Source organism: Patella vulgata, chromosome 8, assembly GCF_932274485.2.
Source record: "Patella vulgata chromosome 8, xgPatVulg1.2, whole genome shotgun sequence".
NCBI classification, from domain to species: domain Eukaryota; kingdom Metazoa; phylum Mollusca; class Gastropoda; family Patellidae; genus Patella; species Patella vulgata.
In genome coordinates this window covers 47,455,193-47,477,728 of record NC_065886.2, presented here as the reverse complement: position 1 = coordinate 47,477,728, position 22,536 = coordinate 47,455,193, and the positions used below count along the sequence as shown (strand labels likewise).

Below are 22,536 nucleotides of genomic sequence, written 5' to 3'. Positions count from 1 at the left end.
GATATGCAAAAAATATACATGCGCACACGTGTCATCATATTTATATATTCAAATGGTTTCAGTCTAATTAACAAGTGACATGTCAATGTGCCGTGTCTATTCCATGGTGTGACAAATTAAGAAATGGCTGAGGTCAGACACAAAGTTACTGCTAAGTGTTAGAGTTCTTATCAGTAAATTAATTAACCCAAGTCTCTTAATTTCATGTTCAGCTTAGAAAACAAGCGAGTACTTTGGAAAATATTTTAAAATTAAAACTCGCAGCCATTTTCCATAATAGCAATGTAGTACAGATTTATATAGTGCATCTGAGACAAGCAGTTCAAACTTATTTGTCTTTTTTTTCATCTGATGTCATTATTAAATATTAAAAGTCCAATTCTTTAACCCTCAAAATATTGAAGTGTTGTTGAATGAATAAAAATAAATATATTTTATTCTCTTGTCTTTTCAGAAAATGGCATCAGTTATCCGCCGAACGACGCTAGAAAGTTTCAGTTCCAATGACCCACGTGATCTGTCAATTTCTAATGTATCCTCGAGCTCCTATTCAACTAGCTCAACACCAGAATCAGTCTTCCAGGCATCATCAAGAATACCAGTGCCCGTACGTGTAACAGTACCCCGAGATGTCGAATCGCCCTCTACGTCTGAAGAACAGTCCCTCCTGCAAGCCCTGCCAGATTTACAAGATTGTGAAATTACATGTAGGCAGCTTTTTAGGACACCTAATAGGAACAGGCAGAAAACACTCTCAGCAGCAGAAAGGTACATGAAGACAATGAATAAAAAGCAGCATGAACTACAACTAGAAGTCAAGGGACTGCGACAAGAATTAAAGGATATGAATAATCTTGTTTTGTTGATACTACAGAGACTCCCCCCTCATGGCGAGGGACAAGATCAGCAGATACCACCAGTACCTAGTCCCCAGCCCGCCACACAGACGCTGCCAACGCCTGAAACTGACACATCAAAATTTGGTGATATCCCACCGGAATTTCGTATTTCTGCTGAAGATCTGAACGCCATGCACCTCCATGCTTTTAATGCCGGCCATTTCGCAACTAAAATAGTACAAAGACTTTTTCCGGAACTGACCGGACCCGACAACTTACGGCAGAAATATTCGTATTTCGGTGGGGGTAGATGCAATAAGCTAGAACTCGATACACGACGGAAATCATTCGTCGTAAGATATGTTTTACATCATTATCCTCAAGTGCAAGAAAAACATGCCTGGCAAGAGCGCGTGGTCGTAAAGATTAACGAATTTCTAAGACGAAAATGAATTTTATGTGTGTATAGACAAAAAAATTTTTAAATAGAAAAAAACAAACATTTTATGTGTGTGTGTAGACAAAATATTTTTTAAAAAGAAGAAAAAAAAGGTGTTTGCGATGGATTTGAATACATTGTTTACCAAGTGTCAAGACTTTATGTGAGTAAATACATGTACTAACTGCAATAAAAAATGAATTCACTTTTAGTGCATGTATGATTATTAAATTTTGACTGTAAAATATTATGATTTGTATACATTGTGCATATGTATTACATGTACATGTTTAACCTAATTTCGATTTTCAATAAAAATCATGTCAATGGAACCAAAAGAATATATTGTATGATTATTTAATTTTGACTGTAAAATATTATGATTTGTATACGTTGTACATTTGTATTACATGATTAACTTACTTTCGATTTTCAATAAAAATCATGACAATGGAACCAAAAGAATAAAATGCTACCCAAAACATCTCTTTAATTGTCGGTTATGGATTTATTATGCAATATCGATGCAGGTTCAATCACGAAACTTGCGCTTACACCGTCTAGTATAGCTTTTGAGCTGCTGATATGTATATGCAGTAGAAAATCGGGAAGTTGAACGTACGAAGGAATGGAATCATTCAGAAGTGTACTCAAAATAAGTAAATTATAACGGGGTGATGACGAGAATTAACACACGTGTGGCCATTGTATAAATATATGCCATGTACGCGTCTGTGTGAAATGGCTTTATTTAATATCCGCTTCTACCGAAATGAAATGAGGGGCACCCAGTAGATGTATATTGTCACAGTACCCCTTCCCACCCATATTGTTTTAATGCGTCATAATACATTGTTATTATGTACCGGTGACAGTCAAGATTTGCTAAGAATATAGTCCCCGTGTCGAACCCAACATCTCATGTTTTCGCGCGTTTCAGACCACGTGACTAACGGTTAACCACATTGCGGAAGTGATTTATGGCGTTGTGCTTTATGGATTTAGTTTAACTAAAGCTGCGAGTAATGAAGTAGTGTGTAAAATCTCATCGTATATAATTCAAAGTTTGGATTTGGTAGCAGCCAATAAGATGAAATGATACGTTGTAAGTTATTCATTGTTTACATACGCCGTACACGGTGGCACCACGTTATACATGTACAGTGTGTTAGAAATAAAAAAATACGACCGTAGCTGCCTCGCCAACGGTTAACATATCTTGTATTCAACTTAAATAAATTACATTTTCCGTCAACATGCTTACATCGGGATGATATCGGCACTCAAGCGATTCACCGTGTTCCACCGCGAAACACTATAATTCACCGTGAAACACCCTATTTCGCGGTGATTTGGCAAGCTGCCGTTTCGCTAGCGATTCTCCGAGATTCCACCGTGAAATAGAGTGTTTTTCCACGGTGTTCGGTGTTTCTAGTCTCAAACTCCAGACACGTAGTGTAGGTACATATCAATTACTATCATACAGCCGAGGTTAGATGTAGGGTACCGGAATCTTGCGAGATTTGCCGAGTGGCAAAGACGGTGTAAAATTCATTGTTATAAAATTGGCTGCTAGTGCTACTTGACTGCCAACTAGCTGAGTAACCGCACGACAATGGACCGTATACGTTCCATGGTACCACTACGACTGAATGAATGCCGACTTGTGTTTTTGATAGAAAAATGCAGTCACAAGAACTCAGGAAAGAAACAAAACAATAAATTCCTATTTTAGAATATGCCCTGGATTATGAAGGTATACAAGAGCGGTTTTAGTGTCAACATCGGCAAATTCCGTTGTCATATTCTTAAATAAATTACCACGGCTTAAGATCCCGTAGTTCTTATTTGTGTTCTACGGCAATTTCGCTAAATACTATGACGCCGTTGTGAATTTTGACAGCTGGGAGTCACTCATGAAATTGCGCATTTTCGATCGGAAAAAACGGTAATTTTCTGCCGAAGATTACCGCCCGGCATGAAGATTTTTCTGGGCACATCCCTGGACAATGGTTATTAATTTGGATTATAAACAAATTGTGGATGGATGAAAGTCGTAAGCTTATACTTTAGAAATTTGATAGAAGTACAAAACTTATATATTTACCTGTTCTGTACCTTTACTCCAAAATACAGTGGGGGTTGGGTTTCCTGTTACAACACATTGTAATGTAACTGTTCTACCACGTCCTACAACTTGATTCTCTGGTCTCACTTGAAATGAGGGGTGTGCTATAACATATGTACATGTATGTATATCAACACAAATTTCAATGACCCCTTTAGCACCTGGACTGCCTGAAACTACTGCTTCTTCTAATATCTTAAACTGCCCGAATCACAACAACAGCTGTTTACTGTTTAATGACCATATTCTTGTTATGTAACTTAGTCAGTTTGCGGCGGTCTTGTGAGCAGTTGGTTTGAAAATGAGCTAGAAAATTGATCATGTTTTGCTAAATTTTTCAGGGAATTGGAGTAATCAGTATTTACATGTACCAGGTGCCAAAGGGTTATATAAAATACTACTTATAAATTATAATAACTTGATAAATTTAGAGTGTCCTCAATGTTTTTCAAAATGATCATGAGTGACTGTAATTATTAGAAACTAGCAGGATACCCGGCTTCGCTCGGGGGTCATAACTCCGAAACGGGAAGTGGTAGACTAACGCCACCTGGCCTGTTACTCCCCGGTCCGAGCTACCCCTATACCCCAAATTTCAGACTCGGGGCAGACCTAGTGTAGCCGCCAACCCCGAACAGACAGACAACAGTCACAAATATATATATAGATAGATTAAAATCAATAGACATCATGAATATAAATTAACACTATACATGTAAATCAAATGTAAGGTCAGTACTCGAAAAAACATGTACATGTATAGAGTATGACTAGCATTTTGATTAAACACAGATATTACCAAAAACACTGTCATAGTATTGAAAACACAGTATAGGCTCTGTGTTTTAATTAAGATAGGTTGCCAGGCAACGAAACATAAGCCCACAACAGTTAAATCGTCCAAGCGGTCGACAAGGGTTGTTGCACATTTATTTCATATAGATCAGAATATAATTTTTGTCATTTGAGGGTTCACAAGGTTCTACAAACTGAAACAAGGACCTAACTCTTGAAGTAATTTACAGAAAATTTTGAAATTTGATATAAATTTCATACAAATCGGATGATAACTTTTGTCATTCAAACTTAAACAAGATTCACAAAGTAAAGCAAGGGCCATAACTCTAGACGAAATAATTGACGGAAATTGCTGAAATTCAAGACCTCCGCTTCACAAATTTAAATGATGCATATAAATTACATACATATCTGATGATAACTTTCATCAATCGAGCATTAACAAGGTTGAACAAAGAGAAACAAGGGCCTTAACTCGAGAAGTAATTATTGTAAATTGCTGAAATTAAATAGGCTTCATGGTTTCACTAATCTAAATGATGCATATAAATTTCATACAGATCGGCTGATAACTTTTGGTGTTAAGAGTGTTCACAAGGTACAACAAGTGAAACATGGGCCATGACTCTAGACGTACATGTAATAAACGGGAATTTCTGAAATTCAATAGGATTCTTATTTTTAAATGACACATATAAATTTCATACAGATCGGCATCGGCAACTTTAGATGTTAGAGCGTTCACAAGGGCCATAACTCTAGAGAGAGAGAGAGAGAGAGAGAGAGAGATGGGCTTTAAACGTCCACTCGACACAAACTAGGTCATTTTGGGACTAACATATGGTTTAATTTTTATTTCAATAATCCATTTGCGCGTAGGGGTCTTTAGCAGTGGGAGGAAACTGGAGGACCCAGAGAAAACCCACGAGGTTGGACAGGCGACCCTACTCCTTGTCACATACAACTGGGGATTAGAAACCACGCCAGTTGACTCAATGACAGGCCTTGTGGTACAGCGCGCACATGCTAGCCATTCGGCCATCCACACACACACACACACCCTAACCCATAACTCTAGAAGTAATAAACGCAAATTGCTGAATTCAATAGGATTCTTCTTTTTACTAATTTAAATGACACATATCAATTTCATACAGATCGGCAGAAAACTTTTGATGTGCAACAAAGGTGCAACAAAGTGAAACAAGGGCCATAACTCTAGAAGTAATTAATGGAAATTGCTGAAATTCACAGGCTTCTTCGTTTGAATAAGGGCTATAACTCTAGACATAATAAACGGAAATTGCTGAAATTCAATATGTTTCTTCGTTTCACTAATTTATTTAATGCATATAAATTTAACAAAGATCTGATGATAACTTTTCGCGTTAGAGCGTTCACATGGTTAAACAAAGTGAAACAAGGGCCATAACTCTAGAAGTAATACACGGAAATTACTAAAATTCAATAGGCTTCTTCATATCCCTAATTTAAATATTGCATAAAAATTTCAAAGATAGGATGTTAACTTTTGGCATTAGAGCGTTCACACACAAGGTTCAACAAAGTGAAACAAGGGCCATAACTCTAGATGTAATAAACGGAAATTAAACAGGCTTCTTCATCTCACTAGTGTAAACAACATATATCAATTTTAAAACAATTGTATGATAACTTTTGGCGTTAGAGCGTTCACAAGAAATTGTGGACGACGGACGGACTGAGGGACCGACAGACAGACGGGGGCGACAGCAATATAAGTCCACATTTCCATGTGGGCATATAAAAATATGTCTATACAACTGGCTGGTCATTTTAGGTATGGTATATGAAGTGTGTAAAATAAGTAGGGTTGTAATTAATGTTATAGGTCAGTTACTGCTAACAAAACTTATACTTTGTTACACTTTCACATGATAGTTGTTAACTTTTTGGTATATTATATTTAGGCAGACATAATAACAGTGTTCCGTTGGACTGATTATTGTGTGAATTCTGGTTTTAACTTGGAAACAGTTTTCAATTATCAACAAGTTCATACAGTATGTTCTATGTGGCAACTACAATACCTGTCACAATATTACCAGGTGTTCATAATAAGTTGACAACATAAAAAGTTTACTGAATGGTACACAGCATCAAGTTATATAATGTCACTCATGATCAATTTAATAAGATGGCCACTCAAAGCGATGAAATTCACCCACACAGCAGCTTTGTCTCAACTGCAGCTTATCGGAATGGAAAACTTGGATAATGATCTAGGAGGAATGAAAGTCCCTTAATATCGATAGGAGCTTCTCCTATAATACCAGTAGGGGAATATTTATCTAAGAGTATGTTAGGTGAGCTTACTGTTGACAATTAATTTTCCTACAGCTTCTACAGTTCCAGCATCATTTTCAGCAACACAAACATATGTTCCATCATCGCTTGCTTCAACTTTCTCTATTCTTAATGTTCCATCATTTAACTGTCTAGCTCTAAAATTGTAATAAACATACTTGAAAGCTGCAAGGTTTACGATACAATTTTTAATATAAGTAATTACAGACAATATTCAGCAGCCACTCAAGGGAATTGTCATGACTAGCCTAGGAGTGACCTTTTAAAAAAATATGTGTTTTAAGTGCTAATCTAACATTTATGCATTGATGAAAATTAGGCCATCACCGAAACTCGCTATTGGAACAAAAATTCCATGACTCAATCTCTCATATAAATTCACTAAATGGGTCATTTAATACCCACCCTAATACTAGTGCCTAGTTTTGTTGTGCATTCAATAATATTTATACCTTTTTGTAAAGAAAATCCATGAATTATTTTCATCTTAAGCAAATTACTTCAGGGAATGTAACTCTGTCTAAAATTAATGTTTTAGCAATATGGAAGCAATAGAAAATAGATGCTAGATGATTGTGACAAAGTAGTCTATTCAACCAGTATCAAATAGTAAGTGCAGGAAAACATCACAACACACAAAACAAAACCGACAATACAAACCTACAAGAGACATGTTCTTGCTACATGTTAAAATAATGATCAAGGTTTGTCATTTAATAAAACAAAAGATTAATTAACAGATAATCCCTGGTTTATTGTTATTTACATTTTTACTCGATCTGTGGGAGCCCGAAATGATAATTTTTGTAATTCAAGCACAAGGCTCTACAAAGTGAAGCAAGGGCCATAACTAACTAATGGAAATTGTTGAAATTCAATATGATTCTTTACGGGGGGGCGGGGGGAGGGGTTTAAGGTTGACTTGACACAAACTAGGTCATTTCAGGACTAACATGTTTAATTCTTATTTCAATAAATCCCGTTGGGTTCTTTAGCAGTGCCAGTGGGAGGAAACCAAAGGACTAAGAGAAAACCCACAAGGTTGGACAGCGACCCTAAACCTTGTCACGTACAACCGGGAAATCAAAACCACGCCAGTTCTAACTATTTGGCCATCAGGATTTTCCGACATGGTTCCTCCTTGTCAGTGGTTCATAATCGAGGGCCTGGCAAGGGACAACGTATGGTCATTCGGATGGGAAAAAAAACAATGTCCTGTGTACACATTGGCGTGCACATTAAAGATCCCTTGGCAATTGTAATTCCATACATAAAAGTAGGCCGCTGTCCAGCAAAATTTCTCTCATTATCCCAGTCGGAGCAGGAAAAACGACAATATATGTCCACAAAGTTTGACTCTTCACGCCAATGGAACAGTGAAATGTAATATTTTACGAAAATATAATAATTATGCCGAGAAGGGAAAAATAAGATTCGCTAAGATTTCTGTGGGGGATTACATGGACTTGATAAAACCTTAGATATTTTCGGAGTAGCTGACTTGATCTGCTCAGCCAATTCTGTTGAATTGAGAACAGTGAAAATCAACCAGATTGAATTTGAAAACTATAGAAAATAACTTTTATGTTGAAATCATTTTCCACTCCAGAAGCCACTATTGATATTGGCCACCAAGTAGTTGAAATATGTAAAAATATGCCCACATTTTACTAGAGATGGACAGAGAACAAGCTCAAAAACAAGCAGTGATTTTTTGTACAATCAACAGTCATAATCCAGGAAGCTTAGGTCCAATATGCGTGAATATCTACAGGAACCGAGATCTTTGATATATAAAAATATATTTTAAAGTTTCAAAATCTGATAAAAATTTGACCTCTAGAGGGTCCACAACCTTAATATTACATACTTTATTAACGCTTTTTGCTTAAAGTCCGATCCTTATATTAAAGTAGCTAAGTCTCTAACTCAATATCATCCAAAATCTTCAACATTGAAAACACAATTTATTTGTCAAATTAAATCAACATTCATGTTGTGATCTTACCGGGAAAAGATGGGCTTCTGATATCCAATATTTAAGACAAAATAAACATTTTACCATTGGTACACGAATCGTGTACCATAATGCGCTTCAGCCCCAGTTGTATCTAGAGCGTCCACAAGTTTTTTCAAAGTGATCAAGAGCCATAATTCTGGCAGTAATTATCGAAAATTCATGAAAATGAATAGACTTCTTCGTCTCATGACCTTAAACACTGTGTATAAATTTCAACTCAATCGGATATTAACTTTAGCCTACAGAGCGTCCACAAGCAATTGTGGACGCCGAACCGACGGACGGACAAACATTTCATGTGGGCGTATAAAAAGGTTGTAACAGTGTAGCAAACATGTGGCTAAAAACTTCATTCCTGTCTGGTGGCAACATGGTTGAAGGTGGTGGGGACATGGCTGTAAATTAAATACTTGCTAAGAAGCCCTGATGACATAGATTATGTTATCAACTGACTTCCAAGCTGAATGTGGAACTAGCATGTGGAATGCTGTTGCGTTGGAAACATAAAGTATGTCACCACTTACACAACGCGTGGCCGGCTACTTTTACATCACTGCCACCAGTTCTTTCAATGGTGATGGCAGTGATGTCATAGATGACAAGTCACGTCGTTGTTTAATTGGTGATATCGTTTGTTTGCAACAGCATTCCTTTTGACAACTCCTTCCACACACAGCTTTGGGTCAGTTGATAAAATAATCTATGCCACAAAGTTTTTTTATAGCAAGTGTTACTATTTCATTTGCAGTTCTTGTTTTTAATTCTTTGTATACCGCTTTATATTTAATATCATACATTTCTGTTCTACTTTTTAATTCATTAATTACTTTTTCAAAAGTTGTAAGTCTCACATTTTTAACAATCATTAACTTTGTATCTATAACTGACAGACAACATAAGTCTTAAAATCAGACTGATCGACCAAGTAAATGTGCTTTTTTCCTGGAAAATCGATATAATACACCCACAAGAAAATATGGAGGTATAATAAAGATAGGTTGCCAGGCAACAAAACATACGCCCACAGCAGCTAAATCGTCAGGGCAGTCAACAAGAGTTGTCGCATATTTTTACTTTTGTCGGTAATGAAACATTTCTAATACACTAAAATCTGATTAAGAGTTACAACTCATTAAGTAATTATCAGAAAATCATTAGAATTTGTTTGGCCCATGCTAACATTTAGTATACAAAACATCTCCATGTAATATCATAGATTTAGCTTTGAAAATCAATAAGGTCTCAAGATCTAAAACTCTGTGTATCAATCTAAAGTCAATCGAACAATTATATATAGGCGTAAACACAGTGTATAAATATAAAATCAATCGGCTATTAAGCATCCACAAGAATTTTCAAAGTCATCGAGGGCCATAACTCTGGCAGTAATTATTGAAAATCATTGAAATCAATAGGCTTCTTCGTCTGATGATCTTAAACACTGTGTATAAATTTAAAGTCAATCGGATATTAACTTTAGCCTCTAGAGCATCCACAAGCAATTCTGGACGCTGGATCGATGGACGGACGGAGGCGACCACAATATACGGCCACATTTTAATGTGGGCGTATAAAAATTTGTGAATATCTTATGTGTAGTCCCTGTGAAGATATATACTAATCAAACAGAGAAGTATTTTAGAGTGTCTGACACTAAAATGATAATATATCCAGAGAGAGAGAGAGAGATGGGGTTTAACCTCCACTCCTCGACACAAACTAGGTCATTTCGGGACTAACATACAGTGTATGGTTTAATTTTTTAATTCTATTTCAATAATTCGATTGCGCATAGGGGTCTATAGCAGTGGGAGGAAACCGATAATATATCTAATAATTGTAATAAAATTTGTGTGAAATTGGTGTAAAATTTGTGTGAAATTGGTGTAAAATTTGTGTGAAATTGGTGTAAAATTTGTGTAAAGTGTAGCGAATACTGGCTTCAATTTCATATGCTAGGTACCACTTTTATACGGTCATCGATTTTTTGTGTGCTCTTTAAGTTTCATCAAAATCGTATATAAATTGTGACCTGAAGACTACGAGTGTCCACAAATAAATGTGAAAGCATGAAAATAAAGATTACCTTCCATATGGTATTCTACCATCCTCCTTTCTCCATTCTAGTGTTGGTTTTGGATCTCCTGTTGCCTGACACTTTAATTCCACTATATCTTGTTCATTTGCAACTTCGTCACTTGGCATATGGCTAAATTTTGGCTTTTCTGTAAATTTAAATCCAACAGTGTGTTAATCAACTGAGACTGTGAGGTGAAAGATAGGTTACCAGGCAACGAAACGCCCACAGTAGCTAAGTCGTCCGGGCAGTCAACAAAGCTTGTCACATATTTTTTCTTTTGTCAGTAATGAGAACACTAACAACAAATGAAAATCTTAATATGTCAACCGATTAAGTAATTACCAGAAATCATTAGAATTTGTTTCGATTGTTTGACTCATGAACTTAATTTATATTAACTTTAGCTTCTAGAGCATCAAGAACACATTTCAAAGGGTCATAACTCTTGCAGTAATTATCGGAAATCATTGAAAATGCATAAGATTCTTCATATGACCTTAAACACTGTGCAAAGTTTAAAGTCAACCAGATATTAACTTAAGCCTCAAGAGCTGCTACGAAATATTTCAAAGTGTCAGTGATCAAGGGTCATAACTCTTTCAGAAATCATCAAAAATGGTTAAAATGACTAAGATATCCTTCGTCTCATGACCTTAGACGCTGTGTATAAATTTAAAGTCAATCGGACAATCGGATATTAACTTTCCCCTCCAGAGTTATGCCCCTTTATTTTCGAGAAAAAATGTCAGACTAGAAAAGTTTGGAAATCCTATCACAAGCAATTGTGGACAACGGACTGACGGGGGACGACAATATACAACCACATTTTAATGTATTCGTTAATTGGGGTGTTTTCACAACAGGGAGTTATTGCTGTACAAAAAATGTATAATCATAGACAAGAAGACTTTATCTGACGCATGGTTGTTAAAATCTAAATTTGGGTAGGAAAATCATTTTTATCGTGCGATTTCTAATGAAATGTTCCCATAAATAGGTACATGTCAGTGAAGTCAAAAAAAGGTAACAGTGGTCAACTAAAGTAACAGGATCAAGGTAGGAAAAGTAGCAAATAATGTTTTGGTGAGGTCAAAACAAGTCAGTTAGGTAAAGTTGGGAAATGTTTTAAAAAATAGTTAAGTGAGGTCAAAAAATATAAATTTCTGTCTTTATTTTAGAGTGGTCACAAAGTTCAACAAAGTGAAACAAGGACCATAACTCAAGAAATTACCAACAGAAATTGCTGAAATTCAATAGGCTTCTTCGATTTACTAATCTAAATAATGCATATAAATTTAATCTAGATTGGATGATAATACTTCTAAAAATTGAAACAAGGACATTAACTAATTCACAGAAATTGTATAAATTCATCTCACTAATGTAAACATAAAACATATATAAATTTCAAAAAGATCAGATAATAAATGAAGTCTGTAGTGTTCATAAAAAAAAACGTTGACGAAGGCTGGGTGTCCGGAGGTGGTGGCAACACTTCACCACATTTCCATGTAGGCGTATAAAAACAGGTTCACATGAACCCAGATTAAACCTTGAATATTACCTAAGTTAGTCCTACATTTAATAATGAATTATTTTACATTAATTCATAATATGGGCCACTTTTTGATGTGCATCAGCAGAATATTAGATACATTCGTTACGCAATAGATACTGCCATCGGCACAATATTAGATACTTTCGGTAAATGACAGACACTGCCATCAGCACAATATTAGATACTTTCGTTTGTCTTATACATTGCTTCCAATTATCTACATGTAATCAGCTTGGAACAACAGTAAAATATGGTGATTCAACCTCTACTCCACATCAGTGTTGGAGTGTTGGCTGAGAAGTTCATCAGGATTTTCTGGTGTGGTTCCCCCTTGTCAGTTGTGCAGAACAGAGCCTGGCAGATAGGACAAAAAAAACAAGGTCCAATATTGGTATGCATGTAAAAGAACCCTTGACAGTTTGAATTCGAGATCTGAATTGTCCAGGCAAAATTTCCCTCATAACACACTACATGGTGTATGCCTGTCTTCTTTAGCCTAGTTGAAGTAGAAAGGTAGAAGTTTAACCCCCATTTCATTTCTGAAATCAACTCAATAAACTAAAGGCTTATAAACAGAGCAACTAATATGCATTAAACTGGACAGTAGCAAAAACCAGACTTTGTGATGATTCTAGATTTTCTTTCAGATGGTAATCTACAGTAGAACTGAACATGTGTATAAGACAAGATTTTAACCTTTTTTATCATTTGTAAATAGTAATCGATCCCTGGTCTGAATTATTAATCAAAATTAAATTTATTATAAATTAACTTACCTAAAACAGTCAGTTTGGCAGGCTGACTTTCCTTTTCCCCACCCTTATTTATTGCTAAGCAGGTATACTCTCCAACATCGGATACCTGAACTGACTGAATGATCAAATTACCATTGGTAACAGTTAACCGACCATCGTCTTGAATAGGATCATAATTTTTATGCCACAATATATCTGGTTCAGGTTCACCTTTTGGTGGTTTACAGTTAAAGGTTGCCGTTTTTCCAGTTGCCACAGTAACATCTGTAGGTTCTTCCCTAAATTCATCTCTTAAGACTGGAAAGAAAAGAAACTTGTACATGTAACAAGGGCTGCATTATAACACTTTTAATGGTTTAAAGTTTGTAAAAGAATTTCAACTCTAACCTGTTACAAAATTACAAGTACGATAGGAATATATTACATTTATTATTATATGGACCAGGAACAGACAGGGCTAGAAATTCACGCGAATCTCCGAATCTGATTCGCGCAAGGATTCTTGCAAGAGCTTACGCTGCGAATCTATAAGGATTCGTGTAAAAAATTTTCTTAAAAAAAAAAAAAATCTCGGAGAATTCTTGAGTCCAACTGTTGAATATCAGTCAGGGTTAATTGTGGGATTTAGCCGATTGATGTTTAATCTAGCCGATTGATAAAACAATGAATCGGCCACATGGTATCATAAATCAATCTACTTGTCTTTTTTTGTCTAATATTACAACGAGTTAATTATTACTTGTTAATAAAGAAGTGTCGGCTACAACAACAGTCATACCTTAGTACGATTCGGCCATATGTGGTTCATAATCCGAGTAATTAGCACATTTAACGGTGATTTTGATAATCCGGTAAAAAAACAAAACAAGCTTGCTGATAATTCATACTAGGTTCAGTAAAATACGCACTTGGTGAATGAAGACGATCTCGGCATGGTTTGCGAATCGCGTATCTTTCACGCTCCGTCCGTGTGAATTCCAGGTATTAAAATAATAACTGGATCATACATTGATCATACATAAAAATTGTGACTTCTAGAGAGTCCACAACCTTGGTATTTACATCCTTTTACATTATTTGCGTACAAGGGGCAGCTAGTATTGGTCAGATTTTCAAAAAATTGGAACTCAACCATCATTAGGGTGTAACGGTGATACATTCAAATGTATCTTTAAATCGGATAACAATAGTGACCTCTAGAGGGACCACAAGCTAAAAGCATGATTTTCCATACAATCAAGGGCAATAATTCAGGAAGTTACAATCCGATATGTGCGAATATCGAAAGGAACCAAGATCTTTGGCTTATAAACATGTATTTCAAGATTCATCAAAATCGGATCAAAATTGTTGCCTTTAGAGTGCCCACAACCTTTATATACCATATATTTACACTATTTGTGTACGAGGGGCGGCCATTTTGTCCGGCAGTTTTGGTCCAATATTCACGAATTTCAAATCGACCGCCATTATGGTGCAACGATGATATATACGACTGTTTTTTTTAAATCCGATAATAACTCTGACTTCTAGAGGGACCACAAGCTAAAAACGTGATTTATAGTACAATCCGGGGGAATAATTCAAGAAGTTGAGATCCGATATGCACAAATATCCAAAGGAACCAAGATCTTTGGGTTATAACCATGCATTTCACGTTTCATCAAAATCAGATGAAAATTGTGACCTCTAGTGTGTCCACAAGCTAAAAACGGGATTTATTATACAACCAGGGGCCATAATCCAAGAAATTTCGATCTGATACATGCCAATATCGAGAGGAACTGAGATCTTCTCGAGATAAACCTATATTTCATGTTTCGTCACAAACAAATAGTGAGCCGACAAACTAATTTACGCTAATTAAAGGTCCATATAATAGGAAGTCATGGTCTGATATACTGAGATCTTCTCGAGATAAACCTATATTTCATGTTTCGTCACAAACAAATAGTGAGCCGACAAACTAATTTACGCTAATTAAAGGTCCATATAATAGGAAGTCATGGTCTGATATACATGTACATGTACACCAAGATTTTTGGGTTGTAAACATACATTTTAAGTTGCATCAAAATCGGATACAAATTGTGACCTCTAGCGTTTCCACAAGCTAAACAAGTGGTTTTCATGCAAGATACGCCAACATTTTGCAAAAGATGGCCATAGAACATGTTTTTTAAAAAAAAAACGATTTTTCGTACAATCAGAGACCAAAATCCAGGAACTCTAAAGGGTCGACAACCTTGGTATTACCTGTACATACTTTTATACAATTTGCGTATGGGGAGCAGCCATTTTTGTCAGGTAGTTTCGGGCCAATTTTCGCAGGATTCAAATTCAACTGTCATTATGTGTCATTATGGTGAAACAGTGATATATTTAAATGGCTTTTAAAATCGGATAAAATTGTAACTTCTAGATGGTCTACAAGCTAGAGATATATGTAGGTTGCCAGGCAACAAAACATACACTCACAGAAGCAATAATGGTAGTTCCCTTATCAAAAACTGAATTAATCTTTACTTTTTATCCTAAATCAGAGTATTGATGCTAGTTTTACATCGTTTTACATTTAGTATTAAATCTAGGCCTTAACTTAATGGTTCATGAAGTTTTTTCGGGCTAATTGATATGCATGTAGTAATCAGCTATGATCAGTGACACCTTTTGTGAGTTAGAGAATCTATTTATCCCTTCACTATGGGTATTGTCCATTGTTAATACTGCACTTGACTTATACATGTAATCAATATGCATTATTATGTATGATAAAACAATGTAGACTAGACATCAGTTAGTTTCAACTTCTTCAATTTCTTTAGAATTAGCTGTTGATCATAATTAGGGGATGAATAGACCTAGGGAACGAATTGTCCTGGGACGAATTGTCTTTGGGGACAAATTATCAGGGGGACAAATAGTCCTAGGGGACTAATTATCCGGGGACGAATAGTCCTAGGGATGAATTGTTCGGGAACGAGTTGCCAGGGGACAAGTTGTCCGGGGACGAATTGTCCCGTACCCGTACATCGTACCCCAAGAAAAAAATCCACCGTGATCTACATGTACCTTGGGCAATTTTTTTTTTATGGATTATTTAGTTCTGGTATCGACCTCAAAATGAAAGATCATTGTAAAATTGCCTTATTTAAGTTATCCTCAACTTTACGCACTGTAAATGTATTATCAAATCGTAAGTAACCATAAGCACACTCAACCCCATGATATTTTACAAATAATATTATTAAAGCAATTATTAATGTCCACCATACCCGTCTGATCTAGTAGGAAGAACTGCCATGGAATTGTATGCTGATGCGGATGGGTGATGGCTCATGTTTTTGTTGACTTTGTCGTGTTGAGAAGCAAGTTTTTGGTTAAATGTTAAGTTTGGACCTCTTTTCTGCGAACAGTGGCATTCCACCGTGATTCGCTGAGTCTAAGCAGACCGTTAATCTCTAGTGTGCCAAATTGTGGTGGATCGCAGTGGAATTCTGTGAATATTACCTTCACACTATAATGTCAAATTGCCAAGTGATTAAAGAGCAGATACGGATCGCATGCATAATCCAGAGTACATGTATATTCTAATGGGCTATAAGTAGCCATCGTAATGTGAAATTTTTTAAAAGATCTATCAACTAGTAAAGCCGTAAAAAATCTATTGTTAATGATTCTGAATAACTATAATATTAAGATTTTTGGTTGTTACAGCAGCTTTAGAAAATAATGTTTGTTTTGTTTTTTAATTTGCTTTCTTATTAACTATATCATTAGGAGTGGAATCTTTTGGTTTAGTAAAATCAAAATTTCTACGAAGTTCCTTCGTTAAGCAAGAATAGAATGCTACATGTAGTTGTATTTTCCTTTTGCAAGGTTCTCACAAAATAATTTTTAAGTAGCCTAACGAATAAGTTATGAAATTAGATTTATTGACCTTTCTGTAAAGTTTCATAGAAAATAGTTTTGATTATTCCGGCTTGTTTGGACAGAGTACCGTCTATAGACTGGCTAAGTCGGTCTAATTTCAAACCAAGGGCACATAACCTATTTTGCACTCAAAAAATGCCTGGATGTAAAGACTGCTTGTGGGTTATTTTTTTATTGATGTTTAAATGGTTAGATCTTGTTACATACATGTACCACACCGTGGCAAACTGCATGCAGCGATCCATCTACGTCATACTTCGAGATTATGATCACTGCCCTATTTAGCCTCCATTTAAAAAGCTCATGTGATCATTTTGGGGCGGGACTTATCGACTGGACCACTGCTTTGTGTTCACAACAGAGTAAAAATAACCCGATCAAGCACATGTATTATGTAAACACATGTCGTTGGCAAAATGTCAACTTCTGCCACTACAAGTACGTTAAAAGCGGTATATACATGTAATATGTGCTAGTGGGTAATATTGCAATACATTCTTTGCCATTGTAAACTGTCTTTAGAGTTTCAATCTGTTTATCTTTCAAAACAAGGTTAGGTACTCCTAAATTTGTCTTCGCAAACAAAACCGCCTCTGTGAAATTATATGTTTCATGGGCGCCGCCATATTGAATAATTAGAGGACTATTTTGTGATTCGGCTTTGATTAGTTTGACATCTTTCATACACACAGCGGCTAAATAAACATATTTAATTTCATTCAATATGACAATAGAAGAGAAATAAATACTTCTAAAAATTACTAAAAGCATACTCAGTGTTTTCGATTAAAATCATCGATGTAGGAATTAAAATGTCGGGTAATTAGCTTAGGGCCTGTTCTCAGGCGGAGCTACATGTAGCTGTAGACAGGCAGCCTAAGTTTGGGATGACACCGTGGTTTATTTAATGACTATAAATGTGACAAAGTAAGTTAAAGATATTTATTTACAGTGGAGCACCCTAACATTACACTCTTTATTTATATAAACAATTCGCATCAAACATTTTGAGGCATCATACATGTACATGTAATTCACATTGAAATGGTGGAGAAAACGTCACATGATCAGAAACCTGCCAAATCTATAACTGCCAATGAGTTTATGGGATTAAGATGTATATTCTTACATGTACCATAGAGGTCTTTGCCAATATACATGTATTTTTTGATATTTTTCATGGATCGGTTCCTGCTTATCCTCGGATGTACATGTATCACTGAGATCCAGACTTGCCTGCACAGTATTAGGGAATCTTCCGCCCTCCTTTTATTCGAGTGTGGGGGTTTTATCGTCCTTTACTTGGATTTTCTATTTTTAAAAGGTGTAACCTATACTGTAATTGATTTTGACTCTAAAATGAAATAAACTACTTATTAGTAGAATACATAACACAATGTGGTGCAGTACTCCTTGGATATAATACAAGTAAACAGATAAAGATTTCCTTAATTTCAGCAAAACAGTTACGGTACTTTATGTGTATGTGTACATGTACATTAGATCTATTACTGATTATAAAATATTCAAACTTTCGTTCAGGGGAAATGTGCTAAGATGCTCTCTGTCCGTAGGAATGTAGAACTTATAAATTATGTAAAATCACCTTAATACCCATCGGTAAATACAAATATTTGAAATACTTTGAGAAATAACTACACTACTAAAATGTTGATGAAACATTAACTATTTCCTAGCGTGGATACCGTCCAGCACAAAAATGGTCGGCTATCGATAAATGTCAACATTTTCTAATAATTTGAGAAACAACAATCTATAACCTGCCACTGTATAAAAGCCGCGAGAAAAGCCAATGAAAGGCTCACAAATTCCAATCATTCCTGGTGTGAAATTACACCGAATCACACCGAATTCAGTGTTTTCCATTTAAAAAGATAGATTGCCAGGCAACAAAACATACGCCCACAGCAGCTAAGTCGTCCGAGAAGTCAACAAGAGTCGTCGCATATTATTTTTATTGTCGCACATTTTTTTTATTGTCGGTAATGAAACATTTATAATACACTCAAATCTGATTAAAAGTAACAACTCATTAAGTAATTATCAGAAAATCATTAGAATTTGTTTGGCTTTTAGTTCTGCAACATGCTAACGTTTAGTACATGTATATGAAACATTTAATATCATGAATTTAGCTGTTCAAGTTATCAAAATTCTTTGAAAATCAATATACTTGTTCGTCTCAAGACCTTAAACTCTGTTTATCAATCTAAAGTCAATCAGATGATAACTTTGGTCTCTAGGGCCATAACTCTGGTAGTAATTATCAGAAATCATTGAAAATCACATGACCTTAAATCTGGGTGTGCACAACTCAGAACACTTAAAATTCCAGGAGTTTTCCAGGAGTTACATGTATAGCTAGAATTCTACATCATAATGTATCTTTTTTTTTTTTACGCTTGAAGAACATTGTTTCCCTGACTCAAAGAAATAAAGGATCTCATCAAAATTAGATTGACGTAATACCGAAGACTAGTCCATTTACGGCGACGAATTCATGAACTTTTGAAGAAACAATCGATGACTACATTCAATTTTATATCTTAAAATACATAGCAGATGTGTCAACCCCCAGACCAGCAATGAAAAAACAGGAGACTGGGAGATTCTTTTTCATTTCATCAAATAACTTCATTTTCATTCATCATTCTTATGAACTCAATTTTTGCTGTGTACATCAGATAGAAATTATTTTTCGGTTTCGGATCAATATTTTTAATGACAGAAATAATTTTTTTTAAAGATTTTGTGAAAATATACATAAAATGCTACCCAAAAACTCCAAATAAGTGGTTTTCAGTCATATCGGAGTGACATCATAAGCAGGGTTCTTAATCCATTTTGAAATGAACCGGCCACGGGTAGGCCTAACGAATAGACGTCTTTTCAACAACAAACATGTTGGTTTATGCATACTCTATTCACGACAGTAATTGCATAATTCACTCTTTGATGAGTTTCTTAAACGTCGAGTAATAATTAACTCTTTGTAATTGGCCCAAAGTAGATTGATTGTTTTACCAATCGGCCTGATAATTAATTCTTTGTAAATCGGCCAAAAGTAGATTGATTTGTGATAATTTAGTGGCTGTTTTACTAATCCGCTAGATTAAAGATCAATCGGCTAAAGCCGACAAAAAACAGCCAATTAAGATCCCTGGTCATTAGGGGTATAGAATCGCTCGTAACAATTATAAAACTGAAATCCTCTAATATTAGCCAGCTAAACGATAAACGATAATTGCGCTTATATTCCGATAACTTTTGAGTCAGATTATCTGCATGTACATGTATTGAGATCGATATCAAATTATTATAATACTATTGCTAGTAATATAATGAGATGAAAAAGTAATCCAAAATCGCAGATTATAAGTCGGCTGAATGTCAGTCAACGGCTTCCGATTTCACGCTAAAGACACATGGCGTGAAATGTTTTCTCTTCGTGGGAGAATTGTCAAAATCGCATAGATGTTTAGGACTACTAGCTACATGTATGGGGGAAAAATGATTGTAATGGAAAGAACCTTGTACAGGTCTCTATTTTATCAGGTACATGTACGCTCATGCACCATGCTACCATTACAATGTAATTTATTTATTCCAAACAATAATAATCACAAATTACCGGAATTAAAAGTTTCCGGTCAATTTCAACCAATCATGAAGTCGATTTATGAAACGGAAGTAAAAGTAGCATTGGCATATGACCATTGTTCATGAGAAATTTCCTCCCGCGCCGTAGAAGGGCCGCGAATTCGTGAGTCTCATGGAAAAAACAGGTTAGCTAACACACGAAATCACAAATGTTAATTTTCCAGGAGTTTCAAGGAGTAATCTTGTTTTTCCAGGATTTTCCAGTACTGGAAATCACATTTTCATTTTTCCAGGATTTTCAAGGAGTTTCAAGGAGTTTCAAGGAGTGTGCGAACCTTATAAATACTGTGTATAAATCTTAAGTCAATCGGATGTTAACTTTAGCCTTTAGAGCGTCCACAAATATTTTTCGAAGAGATCAAGGGTCAGAACTCTGGCAGTAATTATCGCAAATCGTTGAAAATCAATAGGCTTCTTCGTCTCATGACCTTAATTAAACACTGTGTATAAATTTAAAGTCAATCGGATATTACATGTAACTTTAGCCTCTAGAGCGTCCACAAGCAATTGTGGATGCTGGACAGACGGACGGGGGCGACGACAATATACGACCACATTTCAATGTGGGCGTATAAAAATAGTGTTAGATTCCTAGCGAATTAATCCTAATTTCACGGGGGCGACCACAATATACAACTACATTTCAATGTGGGCATATAAAAATGGACGGACGGACGGGGGCGACGACAATATACGACCACATTTCAATGTGGGCGTATAAAAATAGTGTTAGATTCCTAGCGAATTAATCCTAATTTCACGGGGGCGACCACAATATACAACCACATTTCAATGTGGGCATATAAAAATAGTGGTAGATTCCTAGCGAATTAATCCTAATTTCGCAGTGGGGTTTTTTTTCGTGGTGGTTTAGTGTTTTCGGATCCAAAAATTTTAAACACAGTAACTGGCAGTCTGGGGCTTAAAAAGACATCAGATGGCCTTGTAAAATGATTTCTTGGCTTTGATTACAATTTTGATGAGTTCCTGATGATTAGCCAAATATTCACACATTCTTTTGGTAAAATCACAAAATGCTAACATGTAGGTTGTTTATGTATACATCGTTTGGCTGATTGGGGCAATTATTTAAGACTAGCTTAACAATCCTAGGGATGAAGACATGAATCTGTATATACATGTATGTACAAGTATTACTCACCAGCTATTTCTAAAGTTGCATTTCGACTTATTGCTGAACCATGAATATTTGTGGCATTACAATAATAGACTCCAACATCAGGTTTAGAATTTTTATTGTGGATGATGCGTAAAAAGAATAACTGTCCACTTGGAAGAAGCATACGATGTGAGGAAGGGTTTTCTGGAGAAGTTATTACAGGTTTTCCATTTAGATACCAAGTAATTTTGGGTGTTGGGTCTCCTTCAGCTTTGCAGTTTAAAGTTGCAGGTTCATTTTTTGCAACATAGTCGTCTTGTGGATGCTCAATTATTTCAGGATTTGATGCCCAAACTGCAAATAGATTTCAAATACACATTTAATGATATGTTTGTTGTTACATGTAGCTTGAATAAGATTTTACAAAGTGATGAAGGCAACAGCTCTGGAAGGTAATATCAGAATTAGCAGAAATTCAACAGTTTTAATCATTTTACTTACATACATTTACATATAAAATAATAAAGTACATGTACACTGTATATCTAAATTTGTAAAATCAATATACGCAGTCTGTAGATTGTTCATTAGAAATAGTAGGCAACAGATATTTCAATGTGGGTGAAGCATTGGAGTCACGAGAGGATGAACCCTATCGATAATTGCATTCTGCAAGTGTGCTTTACAGACTTATCCCCCCCCCCCCTTTTGCCAAAACACCTTGTGAACCTGAGGTAGATTTACACTTTTGCCAGATTTGTTTCAAACGTTTGTGAAGCACTGGGGTTATGAGAGGATGAACCTTTTCAATTTTCAGTATTCTGTGACCTTTCGTTATA

The 22,536-nt window shown here is 35.6% G+C and overlaps 1 protein-coding gene across 5 annotated transcripts in view; it reads right to left on the bottom strand.

Moving 5' to 3' along the window:
* Positions 1-22,536, bottom strand: part of LOC126829621 (roundabout homolog 1) — a 174,950-nt gene that overhangs the window by 110,726 nt on the left and 41,688 nt on the right. For all 5 annotated transcript variants that reach the window (XM_050559568.1, XM_050559570.1, XM_050559569.1 and 2 more), the window contains exons 3-7: positions 21,740-22,051; positions 12,985-13,260; positions 10,657-10,795; positions 6,560-6,687; positions 3,386-3,510 (exon numbers count right to left, since the gene is read on the bottom strand). In XM_050559568.1, coding sequence (XP_050415525.1) covers positions 3,386-3,510; positions 6,560-6,687; positions 10,657-10,795; positions 12,985-13,260; positions 21,740-22,051 — 980 coding nt within the window. The remainder of the gene's footprint in view (positions 1-3,385; positions 3,511-6,559; positions 6,688-10,656; positions 10,796-12,984; positions 13,261-21,739; positions 22,052-22,536) is intronic.